This window comes from Schistocerca nitens, chromosome 6 (assembly GCF_023898315.1).
Source record: "Schistocerca nitens isolate TAMUIC-IGC-003100 chromosome 6, iqSchNite1.1, whole genome shotgun sequence".
Lineage (NCBI taxonomy): Eukaryota > Metazoa > Arthropoda > Insecta > Orthoptera > Acrididae > Schistocerca > Schistocerca nitens.
The window spans coordinates 53,881,374-53,895,406 of record NC_064619.1 but is presented as its reverse complement, the minus strand read 5'-3'; the positions used below and the strand labels follow the sequence as shown (position 1 = coordinate 53,895,406).

The window sequence follows — 14,033 nt, the reverse complement described above, 5'->3', positions numbered from 1 at the left end:
CGGAAGGCCGCAGAACACTATGAGATGAGTCAGGTCGCTCCACCCAGAGCCCCCGCCCCCCCCCCCCCCCCACCACCAAAAATCGAGATTTCACCTGAATGGCACTTCACAGATCTGCACCTTCCTTGGCTCTGGCGCAACAGTGTTGCACACCGCACACTACCATGGGTGACAGACCGTTGCTGTTTATTATGGCACCAGTTATGTGCGTGCTGTCCTCTTTTCCGTCTATCTCTGACGAACAAGCAAAAACATGCTAGATGGTAATGGAGTATGGAATGTCGTCACTGTCGTCAGAGGTTTCATTTGTTTGGAAATAATGGCCACATTTTGGTTCGCCGCAGGCTGGGAGAGCAGCATCACAGTAGCTGCATTCACAAAAGACATACAGCGACAACTCAATGCCTTATGCTGTTGGGTGATGGGTGCTATCAGGTACAAACACAAATCACAGGTGGTGTGTGTCCACAGCACTGACCAGTGTGACATATGTGAATGACACCCAGCGACCCATTCTGCACAACACTCCAGACACCATTTTTAGCAAGACAGTGCACAAACTCGTGTTGCCGCATGAACACATGCCTTTTCTGTGTCACAGGATGTCAGCCTTTCGCCCTGGCCCACCAGATCACCAGACTTGTCCGCAATTGAAAATTTGTGGGATATGGTGAAACAATGGGTGCAATGCTTGTGATCCAATGCCAATCATCACAGGTACCAGGTGATCAGCATGGGTGGGTATACAAGACGCCATTCGTGCCTTATACAAGGCGATGCAGTCAAGCGTGGAACAAGTTATCAGGGCCCATGGACAACCCTGTGTCTACTAAACAACAAAACACAAACTAAACTGAAGTGACTGAAATGCTAATCATTTCTGGAGAACATACTAATGTACATGTTCTGTGAACATGAACATCCTATCTCTAATCATTCAAGGTGTTCTGTTTTTTCTGAATGTGAATGTACTTAAGCAAATGCCATATTGATGTAAACAAACCATATAGCTACTTCAGTTGTCATCTCTTTACACAAATATGTGGCAAGATAGTAACAGAGAATGAAACACTGTTTCCTGCTGTTCTGGTTCTTGTATCAGAATACAAATATAATAAAGGCTGCAAAATTTCACCAATAACTCAAATTCACTCTTTTTTTGGAACTTGACCCATTATTTACTTATATGCCACAATTTAGTACCACATAAACAAAGAGAGCCTTCACAAAGGAAACCTCATTATTTTTTGTTGGTAGAACATTGTTGTTAGGGTATCAAAAATCTTCATCCACACCTACGAGGAGGAGGATGTACTCCACACACGCTTCAAGCAGAATACTCAAGTAGCCAAAATGTAACAACTTCCAACAATGAATTCAACAGATATCATTATTACATTTTCCAACGTAAGATTTTAATCTTTCTATTTTTATACATATGGAAATGTTTACATACAAATTACATAGCAACATGAAATGCAAGGAAATAGTTAGCAAAATTAATGAACTGGAGGGATTATTTTTACAGAGAGAACATAGTTGCCGACTGCTGTTCAGTCAACTTGCCATAAATTTACTGTCACATTCTTTCAACAGTTTTAAATTAAATTCATGAGAAACAAATCTACAAGATTCATAAACCACAAATACATTTACACTGTCAATGTAAATGTGCATTCAAATTATTTATGTACACTAACATCAACTTGTCGAAGAATGCATTGTACGCAGTAATTCTCTATACATCCAGTGTTTCAAGGTCTTGTAAAAAATTACTACTATCTACAATGCACAAGTTTCTGATTTACGTATATTTTGGGAAAGCTTTGAGGTAACATTTTAGAATGAGTCAAAACAAAAAGGGTGCCAACAGCTATAAATTAACAATAAAATCAAAAATATTTAATAAGTTGATTAGTACTGTTTCAGTAAGACATAAGCTTTCCAAAACAAAGTCACAAGTTTTTTTCATACAAATATGAAAAAAGCACAATTCTGAAATGACAAGAAAAGTTGGTTGAACAAAATCATGGTAATTCAGATCGGCATCTCTCGTTAGCTACAATCAAATAACTGAAATACTGCACAAACTAATAACACAAAGAAACGAGAATGCTCAACGACTAGATAACTGACAGGCAAGAACCCCCTTACACTCCACAATGTGTACGGCAGGCACCCAAATTATAGATACATCACCCTGATTTCTGTTTTGCCAATTTAACTGGCAATTCTCGCAACACGAGTAGCAAATCAAATGTTTTATTTCTTAATTATGAGCTTTGTCGATCAAAGGTATATAACCATCACACAACAGCAAGAATAAACCTGTCATTCGTAAAATATATTTTATGTATTACAGTAAAATCCCTGCAAACTCATGGCAAAAACGACTATATTTATATCCTAGCAGTAGGACACTAAAATGTGCTTGGATGTTCAGTACTGCACATTTTAAGGTACACTACTGTTAGCACCATTTATACCAAACAATGAGGTGATTTCGGTTACCTGAAATTCCCAGAAATTTGATACCTGTTATATGATGACAATGGAGATTACAACTTCTTTATCAGAAAAATTGACAAAGTGACTGAGATTACAGATGCACAAGGGACATGACAGATACGGACACTGTGAAATTCTCCTACGATGTAATACATTATCTACAGCTTAGATTTACACTTCCATCACAAACTAGAAATTCACTACAGAGGTAATAACAGAAACAATAAAAGCTGTTTACAGAGCATACACACACGTACACACACAGGTATTCAATAAATTATACAAAAGAAATAAATATACAATTTGTAGTGGCTACAAGACCTTTTAAACACTAATGTTTGAAAAGATAATACAATATACTCCTTTCAGTTAATTCACAGAACAAAAAAGGAAAAACCTTAATAAATACAAATGAGCATAAACTCTTAAATGAATTCCCTTTTTCTTTTAGCCCCACCCACCCACTCTCACTCTGTCTCTCTCGAAACACACACACACACACACACACACACACACACACACACACACACACACACACAGTTCAGACAGAGAAAGAGAATCAAATCAAACCAGCCATCCTAAAAACACATCCTCTAAAAACGAATGACAATGCCAGAAAGTTTGCCACGTGCATGTTCATACAAAAACTAGTCATAACTGTTCAAACAAAATAAATAAGCTGTGTAAATACTGGCAAAGAACACAATGACTGGAATCCCAATACTCCATCTGTGCACCAAGAGCCATTTCCATTATACAGTAATTCTACAGTGTCAGAACAAGAGAATACACTGCAGATGGCCACAACCATTTTAGTGAAAAATGCTCCATTATTTAAAAACATGCATTACAGATAATAAAATCTATATGTCACACCTGACAAATTACTGAGAAATATTTTTTTCTTAAAGTACCCCTAAACATTCTTACTAAGATCTTTGTATTTAACAGCCTCAATTCACTTGCTTAAAAGCTTCCTTCAAATTTTGTACATTCTTAGAAAACCCGCAACACACATACCCGAAACAGAAAATGGCATTAAGCTTCTTAAGCAGAAATGCCATTTCATTCAGACACCAGCTGAAAATCTCACTTTCAGGTACAGCATTCCTCAATGAACTACATCACATTACTCGTTTCAGATACAATCCACTATTCAGAAATGTCACCTAGACAGACTGTATAAATTACATCCACCAGAATATTGCTGGCAATCACCGGAGACCCTGCGGAAACACGAGCCGGGGTCTACCGGCCAGCGAGATCCCAGGGAGCGGGCGGCCATCACGTCTTCCAATTGTTAATGTGCGAGCGAGAGGGCGAAGGTGAAGGTGGAGGAATCATATCGAGAAGATACTGACGTTGGAGGTCAACTGCCTGACGCTGCAGTTCTACTAAATTGGCGGCAGCAGTCGCGACCGGTCCTTTGCTGCCAGCAACAGCGAGCTGGTACGGATAGAGCATCGGGTTGAAAGCGGAAAGCACGTGTGCAGGTAATGGCTGATGTGGAGGGAGGCCACGGAGCAGCTGCTGATGTAAGGCTGCAGCAACGTGATGAGCTGACGTAGCTCCAAACTTGCCGGCAGCCGCAGCTGCAGTTTCAGCCGCTAGCTTGGCCAACGGGTGTTCCCGCGCCGGAGGTGTCGGCGGTGGGGGAGGAGGGGGAGTCGGAGCGTGCTGACGAGTAGGCGTTGCAGGTTTCGGTGCTGCGGGAGGTGGAGGAGGAGGTGCTGCTGCCACGGCTGCCACTGCCGCCACAGCTGCCGCGGCAGCCACAGGCTCGGGAGACGCCCCGCCTGCCTGAGCCAGACGTTGCTCTATTTCCTGCTCTTGCTGCAGCGCTTTCACAAATGCCGTCTTCAAGCGGTTTGTATGTTCGGCTTTAAGAGCCTTTTTCACATTCGTTGTTACGCACTGCTCACATATGACTTTTGGTTCTTTGCCTGAAAAAAAAGAGAGAGAGATCAGACAATAAAACTACTTTTCTCTTGAGTCTACAACAGATGAAACAAAAGTAAAAGGAAAAAAGAAAACAACATCAAAGGCTAGCACTTACACAAACTGGTTCTTAGTAACTGGAGACTCTTACTTTAATAACTGTTCCATATTTCAGTAATTGCTATATCTCATATAGGCTCTAATGTCTACAGCAACACAAACTGATGAGCCAAAACAGGAAGACCAATGCTAACTGCAGGAACTAATGTCGCCAAGTGGCACTGCATGCATGGAACATGATAGGGAAATTATATAAGCGGAGTAGAGATGAATGGGAAAGCATTCTAACAAAGGTACAGTCTGCAAAAGGAGAAATCCACTGACACAAGTGACTCTGATAAATGACAGAATGTTATGGCGCAACACCTGCGGACGATCATCTCGAAAACTGCAAAGCTGGTTGGCTGTCCACGTAGTACTGTTGTGAGAACTTATGGAAAGTGGTTGATGGACAGTGAATCTGTGGGTAGACAATAAGATGTCGAATGTCCACGTCTCATCACAGAACATGGAAATCAGAGGCTGGCCCCAACTATCAAGGAGGATAAAAAAATGGTTCAAATGGCTCTGAGCACTATGGGACTTAACATCTGTGGTCATCAGTCCCCTAGAACTTAGAACTACTTAAACCTAACTAACCTAAGGACATCACACAACACCCAGCCATCACGAGGCAGAGAAAATCCCTGACCCCGCCGGGAATCGAACCCGGGAACCCGGGCGTGGGAAGCGAGAACGCTACCGCACGACCACGAGATGCGGGCTCAAGGAGGATAGGTAGCGATCTGTGGCAGATAAGATGAGAGAACAAAGCTGGTGCAGGCACAAGTATTTTGGAGCACATCATTCAGTGCACACTGCTGGAGGTGGGGCTCAGCTATGAATGACCCGTACATGTTCCAATGTTGACCTGACGATGCTGTCAATTACAACTGCATTGCACACGAATTCATCGAGATTGGATTCTGGATCAAGAGAAACATGTCACTTGGTTGGACAGATCACATTTACTGTTACACAATGCTGATGGTCATGCCCAAATCCATCGGGATGAGGACAAAAAGCTGCTCGTGACATGCACTGTGTCATGGGACACTTGAGTGCTCTGGGGGAGGTAGGGCATCATTATCCTATGGCTGGTGTTCACCTGGGCTCCCAAAGGACCTGTGGTGGTAATCGAAGGCATAGTCAGCAGTGGACTATGTGAACATTACTGCGGACCACTCATATCCCCTCATGTTCAACATCTTCCCAAATAGCGATAACATTTTCCTGTAAGATAACTGTCTTTGTCATAAGACTAGAATACTGCTATAAAGTTTTGAAGGGCATGACAGTGAACTCATGCTGATTTCTTGGCCACAAAATTCATCTCAACTGAACCAACAGAACTCAATTGGGATTCTGTGCCCACAAACCACTGGACCTTGATTTATGGAAACTGCATCACCTGTGTGTGGATGTCTGGTTCCACACACCTCTGAAAACTTATCAAGATCTTGTAGAATCTATGGCATGCAGAATCGCTGCTGTAGTGCCACAGGTCGACTCTTTAACGTTTTGGCTCATCAATGTATGTGAAGCACTTAAGGATTCTATTGAAGTATTTATAAGGCAGATAATGTAAATAAAGTATAATTATTGTAACATAAAATATACATACAACTTGTCACATACGCTACTTGACAAAATTTTCACTTTAACTTGTTGAAGGGAAGATACAGTGAGAGAGGGAAACTATTTTTGTTTGTCTGTAACATCAAATGCTTCTAAAAAACAACGCTACATGTTTGACGTAATTACTACTACTTTGAACGTGACAAGACCAAAGCGATTTCTTTTTGTTCTGCAGTCCATGCTGTGTGTTCCACTGTCTTACGCCCCATCAGTGCTAAGGATGAAAGGGAGGCAGTTTTGAATGTGGTGTGGGCAGTAACTGTAAAAAATGAAGGTACTGTCGATGTACGGCATGTCTGATGGTTCTGTTAAAAACGTCTGTTCGTATCACAAAGTGAACATTCCATTATCACCCAGGCCACGCAAGTGATTGAATTTGAAAAACAGCAGCTTATTCCAAAACTAAGAAAGAACATACACAGATTATATTTTTCAATCATAAATATAAACTTGTTTTACTAAACAGTAACAGGAGACTCCATACATATAAAAACAACAATATTATAATACTGTTACATTCCAACCTGGGTTTTCCATAGTTGAACAACAATATTATTGATATTATACTGATCTTTCCACTGTAGTGAAGTTTAAAATCAAAATTAAAACTTATAACCACCCAACAAATTGCAATAAAGTAATGATATTGAGTACAATTACGTCATTGACAAACGGGTAAGGCACTTTTTCCATCACCCGAATCTCCTGGACAGCCTGCTCACCGAGATACATGTGACAAGAGGCAATGGTTGCCATTGTAATTGCTTAGACGGAAGCACCACTCTATCAAAGGTGAGAAAAAGAGTGTGTGTGGGCACTAAGATCTCCCGATGGACACCAATGGCACCCTGATCAGAGTGGTATGTTTGAATTTCTGCCTCAGTCAGGCCATTGAGCAGCCTAGTGTAAATAACCCCACGGGAAGAATTCAGAGTTCTATGGGCCTTGACATGAACAGGATAGACATGGAGAAGCAAAACAGGAAGCAGTTGTTGTGCTTGAGAATCAGTGGCAAAGTGCCACTGCGTAAATGAGAGCAGGATTTCACAGGGCCAGCAATTGATCTCACCGCCTCTCTGAATAAGAAATGGATTTACTGTTGCACAGGACTGACTGTCTTCAGTACGTGAAACCATGAGGAACCGTGGTGCAGCTGGGAGCATCTTTGAATCGGGAGCTTCATTCTGTTTAATTTTGGTAGATGTGGGCCGCGAAGATGATGATTGATTCATTGTGAGAAAATCACCCATGATTGCCAGCATCTCCAATGGCGCGCTCCTTCCAACTGTCCCTCCCTCCCCAGAAGGGGCTCATCCACCTTACGTGATTGTTCACTCTTCAGGTCACACCTCCCGAACAACTGACAGAGGGACCAATTGGCAATTTGGGAAGATAGCAGCTCAGGCAAGCACCCCTTCCTGGACCTGGACTGTACCAAGGGGTATATGCAGATCCTATCTGTCAACCCGGGGCTGGGAATTATGTGTTACCCAATCACCTTTTACGCGTCAGATGTGTGTGCCGGCCTTCAGGAGAGCACAGGGAGGAAGGAGAAAAAGAGGAGCCTCAAACACTAAAGCAGAGGAAGGATAGGAGAAAGTGAATGAAGAAAGGAAAAAAGGAATAAAAAAACAGTGGTGAGACTGTTCTTATGTCGGCTACTGAAAATGTGGAACACATTCTCAAAAAAACGGACATGGTCTCCGAGGGATGGGAAAAGGAATAGCAAGAGGATAGACATGCAGCACGGAAGAGAAAAGATGCTGCAAAAGCTGGGCCCCATGGTATCCAAGCACAAACCTGCCAAAGTGCAGCAAGTCCCCGCGGGGAGGGGGGGGCACCTTACAGAGATGGTGGACACATTGCTTCATACAAGGGTCTATGCATTACCAGCTGTTACAATGTTGACACAACAGTATTGTAAAATCTGGTGTTATTGAAGCTCGTATACTGAAATCTTGATTTTGAGAGCTAAGGCAATGCATCACAGAACAAAAGGGTGGAAACATTCTGAACTAGTTCTCCATGACTAGAAAAAAAACTGTATTCTCAGGAAAATGGATGACCCAATACAATTGCCACCATTGCTGTTTTCAAACAATACAAGTATTATTGCTGTTAATTCAAAGTCACTTTTCTAGGGTCCTGAAGCAAAATAAATATCTTTCATTGACGCATGAAGCTCTAACAGTCCATCACCAGCCGCAAGTAGGACATAATTAATTATTTGCTAACAAATAACGAAAAAGTTGATGGCCACATGAAACTGCATTTCCAAACCTTTTTGTGCCCAACACAATTTACAAATTTCGCCTCAATTTGCAAAGTGGCCAATATCATAAGTTCAACAAAAGTGGGATGGAGAAATATTTTTGGTTAGTATGATCTTCCAAAGAGGACACTGCCTTCTGAAAGTACTGCGCATTTTTTACTAAGACAAAATCAGGAAAAGGTAGTTATCTAAATGGTGGAGCCCTGGCAACCTCCAAGTTTTCGAAGTGGAACCTTCTGAATATTTCAACATCCATGCAAGCAACACTTACCTTAAGGCTGCCATAATCACGATGAACAAAACAAGATATGAAACACATGCAACATCCGCTAGGAACCCTGGAAGTGGTACATAATTTCTTTGGGTCACCAAAGTGTAGGACAATATTAAATATGCCCTTGAACCATTAACCAAAGTTTGAGTCAGGCGTCTTGATACATACCACACTAACTAGTTGGACTGAGTGTCTTTGCAGTGCACAAGACTTCAAGAAAATATATGGTTTTGTTGTTTCGGTTCTGGATAGATACATGAATTTGACAAGATCACATCCCACAATGCTTCTATCAGCAGTCACCACCAAGGGAGAGTTTGTCAACCACTCAGTTATAATTTAACTGTTTGCACTGGGTGAGTCAATCTGTCGTCAACTTCAGCACCAAGATGCAGATTTTGCAGAGTTAATCAACATTGTCAGGGTTCTCAAAAACGAACTGCTGACAATGAGAAAAATGTTGATGACACTTTCAACCACCTTTTTGTAGATGCCAAAGAATTAGCTTTGGCTAATTGGGGTTGAAATCGAGAAACCAAGCATTTCTACCAAGAAAGCACATTGTACAAATCAGGATATTGGTTCTTGACATATTGTGAACTTTGTATCTCATAACTTTGCATCTCAAACGCAACTTCAATTTCTATCTTGGTGGATTTGAGTTGCTTTACTACTGCGACAAATACACAACCTCCATTTCCAATTACTAAACCTTTGTTACGCACATTACTTTTCCCAAAAAATCTCACTGCTATCAATTTCAGGTTTCAACCAGCTTTCTGTACCTAGTATTATGTGAGCTTCACTGCTTTTCAGGAGCATTGCAGCACTGCGAGCTCTGGCACTTTGTCGCAAATGCTTTCGCAGTTTACTACTACGATTCTGATGCCGTCGTCTGTGGGGAGCGGGGAGGGGTTCTTTTGGATCTTACACTTGCACTTTGGGTCTCCTACAGCTGTCGTTATTTGGACTGGATGGAGAGTCACTTAATTCAAAACCAACCCTTGTGTGCATCCCACACACAGTCAGCTACCTGGGTAGCAGCCTCTGATGTGTAGTGTATTCCTGACCCATTTAGTGGTACTCTACAGCTCTCAACCCCACTCCAAGTCTCTGGTTCAGTCCTTTCATTCAACTCAGAATCAGGGTGCCATGATCAGTTCTGGGGACAAAGGTGCAAATTTTGTGAGCTTTGTCAAAACTCATACGCAAGACTGGTCTTCTTAACCTTCTCTGCCAATCACTGGAATGATCTAAGTACGATATCGGAGCCCAGATGATAGGTATCATTTGTTCCAACATGATAAATTATACAGTCTGAAGGCTTGGGTATGTCCATTATTTAGTATTTACATGTAAATAATAAAGCAAATGTAATTGAATTGTTACAGTTATTGAATTACTGCAACTTTAATCGTCAGGGATGTGTTGTAGTTCACAATAGTACACCGCTGAAATGCTGAACAATATGAATGATAAGCTCTGCAGGTTTTTTTGGATTCACGCACATCCAAATGAAGCACTCTCGAGAGAACTACAGTTCGAAATTACGATCCGAGTAAACAAATTAACATATATTAGATTTCTGTTTTGACATTAGCACAGTTTTTGCATGAATAAATCACTGTTAAATAATCACACGTTTTCATTTCATAATGCAACCCATATTTGCATGGCATCTTATATCCGAAGACATCTTTCCCAAATTTAAATCAATTTTATACAGGATGTACATGTTGGGCTTAGCAAATAATCAGAATAGTTTATCAGTCTCAATTTGTCTGATTACAGTAGTTACTTATTCAGCACACCCGTAGCTGACTTTGCCTTCTTCAAAAACTCTGAACTAAATTTCTGCTCAAAGCACTTGCCTTTTTGAACTGATTTTAAAATCAAAAATTTCTCCAAAGACGTTTCTGAAAGGATGGACCTGAATTTAGTTTTGGTCTTTGTAACTGTGCAAAAAATTCTCTCACATTCCGCATTACTATGTGGAATTGACAAAATAGTCAGCATAACCTTTGCAAGTTTATCATATTGAAGAACCCCATCAGCCGATCTCTTCTGACCTACCAACACCCACTGAACATCAATTCTCACTGCTGCCAAGTTGGTTTCTTCCAGCTGAAAGTTACAGAACTGACAGTGAAGAATATCAACTTCTGTATCTGTGTGTTCACTTTCGCTAGTCAGAATATTAGGAAATCTGTTTATGAAAAATCTAAGGCTGGAAAATGATGCTTTGCCAACTATAGAAATATTTGCAACTTCTACATGCATTAAAACTTCATCTTTGAATGGAAATTTGTGTATCATGTAATCACATGATGATGAGAAACATTTTCTTACAGACTTAAAGAATATAGACTTTTTCTCAGGCTTCAAAGTGGTCACCAAAGCAAATGTAAAATTCCCTATCATCAGATCACAATCATCCTTTTGATTTGCTGGAGTGTGATAATCTACATCAATAAGAGAGCTGGAGGTTTTACTAATGAGTGGTCTCAAAAAACTTGCCATCACATTCTTCAATAGTTCCTCCAAAATTGACCTCAATAAGTAGATCTGTGGGGCACTTGACTGAAGAGCTACATTTGGGCACTCAAAGACAGGCAGAAAACTTGAAAGGAAAAGGCATAAAGATTTATGTAAATTTGATAACAGAAACACGAACAGTTGTTTCTCACATGATAAAGCATGGTCCACAGTGTCAATGGTTTTCTGTAAAACTGATGATTGGGTTTTTCTTTTAAGTGAGGAGTGTGGTGAAATCTTATCACAGAGCTTGGACTTGTGATATGAAGTAGACACATCTACGTTTTGAGTATGTTTTGGAATTTTATAATTCTTCAAAGTTTCCACTTCAGAATCCTTACCTACAATTTCACTCTTGAACAAACTAACACCATAGGGTCCCACTGCTCCAAAATCCTATCCAAACATCTTTTCAACGATAACCATTGTGTAGGCACATGTTTCAGAATTTTCCTCATTTCTGTGTCATGTCAAGTTTGAAACTTTCTAAATTTTTCTTTCCTCTTTGCACTCCTTTCCAAGTAATAAAATATGTCAATAATATTTTCTTCAACGTTTAAAGGCGAACATGCCACTCCCTTCTCAGCAGCAAGATTAATTAGGTGACAAGAACAGCCTACAATGATTAAGTTAGCAATTTCTTGCTTCAAACATCCTGCCACACCATTTTTAGCCCTACCATTACAGGAGCATTATCGGCGCCAAAAGCCAGACAGTTTTTTAATGGAATATGGAATACCCATAAAGTTGAAAGTAGAAGATCAGCAATATTAGTTCCAGTGGCATCCCCTTTTAAATTAGGCACAGAGAGTAGGCAATTTTGAATTTCATGGAGTTCAGGGCTGAAGAACGATACGATAATAGGATATAACTTGAAGTCCGTTTTATTACTACCATCGGTAGCAATAGCGAATGGATTCGACTGCAAGTGCATAATAACTTTCACTTTTCTTCCATGCACATTTCCGTAAGGATAGCGGTCGTTTTTATTCTGGAGCACCCATATCGTTTTGCAATTTCAGAATCGGGAAACATTTTGCATGGTCGGCACAGTTTATAGGCAAGTTATGCTCTACAATAAATGCGAGAAATAAAGCCTCGGCATTCGTCACAGAATCTACATTTTGGGGTTTACACGAGAAGTTTCTGGTTCCGTTCTACACAATGGACACTCTCCTGGTGTTTTTTAGTTTGCACATGTTTAAGAATGTCACGTTTCCCGCCATGAGCTACTAAAAAGTCACATCTACATACACTACAAAATGCATAAATTTGTCCCTTCCTCGATTCACTTAAACAAGGAAACTCTTCCTTATACACGTTTCTGAACACTGCATCATATTTCTTCACCATTCTGTACAAAAAATAATCAACATCTCCAATTTACGGAGCCAATAACTACTACTGAGTACACAAATCGCGTAACAGAACTGAGAACACAATGATCCTACGTTCTAGACAATGGTCTTGTAGCAGTGATGCCAACCCTCTCGCACCATTTCCCCCTATATTGCACTTCAAATTCCCCTAAATAATTTATCACACTGTCGGGTAAGCAAGCGGGTTAATGGAGCGGTAAAAGGGAGTCAAGAATTAATTACCGAGCGGAGGGGCAGGGAGGGGAGGGTAGTAATCCTAAATATTTTTGCCCCTGAAACATTTATCTCTCTAACTTCCCCCTAGGCAGCTTAATTCCCCCTAAATTTAGGGGGAAATCCCCTAACTTGGCAACACTGCCTTTTAGACACAACAATGATAATCACTTCACTTTGAACAACTATCGACTACTCCTTGTCCATGGTAACTTTACAATTGCGCTGGTGCTACAAGAAGCGAACGAAAGAGGCACTAGTTGAAAGATATTCATTTGTCTCCGAACATTGCCAACGATAACTTCCTTACTTCCTTGTAGATACGAAGCACGAGCTACGCCTACTGCCGCTCCCGACAGCCACCACAACAAGCTACCAAGTTAACATAGACAAGTAGCAGCCATACCTTGGCATCTACCAATATATCGAAGGCACCAATATATCGAAGGCACAGGATTTTCAAATAGTAAGGAAAGTATTGAAACTGCTTTGAAAATTTGGGAGATCGGGAGGAAGAAGGAAAAATCGAGAGAGTTGGCACGTCTGTCAACATCACCACTGGCAGTGTAGTGTATGTCGTGCACAACACACTGTACTACCAGAAGATGTGTTTTTGCTGGGTTCTGCAACAAGTGGAAAATAAAGAAAAGCGATGAAGTTGTCTCTCTCTAGTACTTAATGCAACATCAGGAGGAGAATGTTCAATTCCTGCCCTGTATCGCCACAGGGTCGAAACATGAGTGCATCATGTGACATATGATAACATGGGTGCAGCATGTGACATCTGATAAAGAACGCATCAGTGTTATGGAGGCAACATTCGTGCCATCTCCCTGTCCCATCAAAAGTTCAACAAAAGGCAACCAAAAAGAAAGTTGTAGCCACAATCTTCTGGCATATGCAGAGTGTTGCTGGTTGATTTCTTCAGAAATGGAGACAAGTGAGTGTTGCCAGCTGCCATGCCGGAACAGCTGCAAAAGACATTTTGGAGGGAACAATGGGGGGAGGCTTTTGAAAGGTGGTGTATTGTCAGCCTCAATTAAGCATGATCTAGGATGGGGTTACTGATGGATTGTATTGGAACACCAACCATACAATCCCAATATCACAAGTTATTCGCACCTCTTCAGACTGTTAAAGAAACATCAGCTCAGTTGCAACTTCAATAGCGACATTT

The 14,033-nt window shown here is 40.9% G+C and overlaps 1 protein-coding gene across 3 annotated transcripts in view; it reads right to left on the bottom strand.

The window, feature by feature from the left end:
• Nucleotides 1-1,390: 1,390 nt before the first annotated feature.
• Nucleotides 1,391-14,033, bottom strand: part of LOC126262788 (transcriptional repressor p66-alpha-like) — an 83,167-nt gene continuing 70,524 nt past the window's right edge. For all 3 annotated transcript variants that reach the window (XM_049959609.1, XM_049959611.1, XM_049959610.1), the window contains one exon: nt 1,391-4,451. In XM_049959609.1, coding sequence (XP_049815566.1) covers nt 3,793-4,451 — 659 coding nt within the window. In that variant the 3' untranslated portion in view covers nt 1,391-3,792. The remainder of the gene's footprint in view (nt 4,452-14,033) is intronic.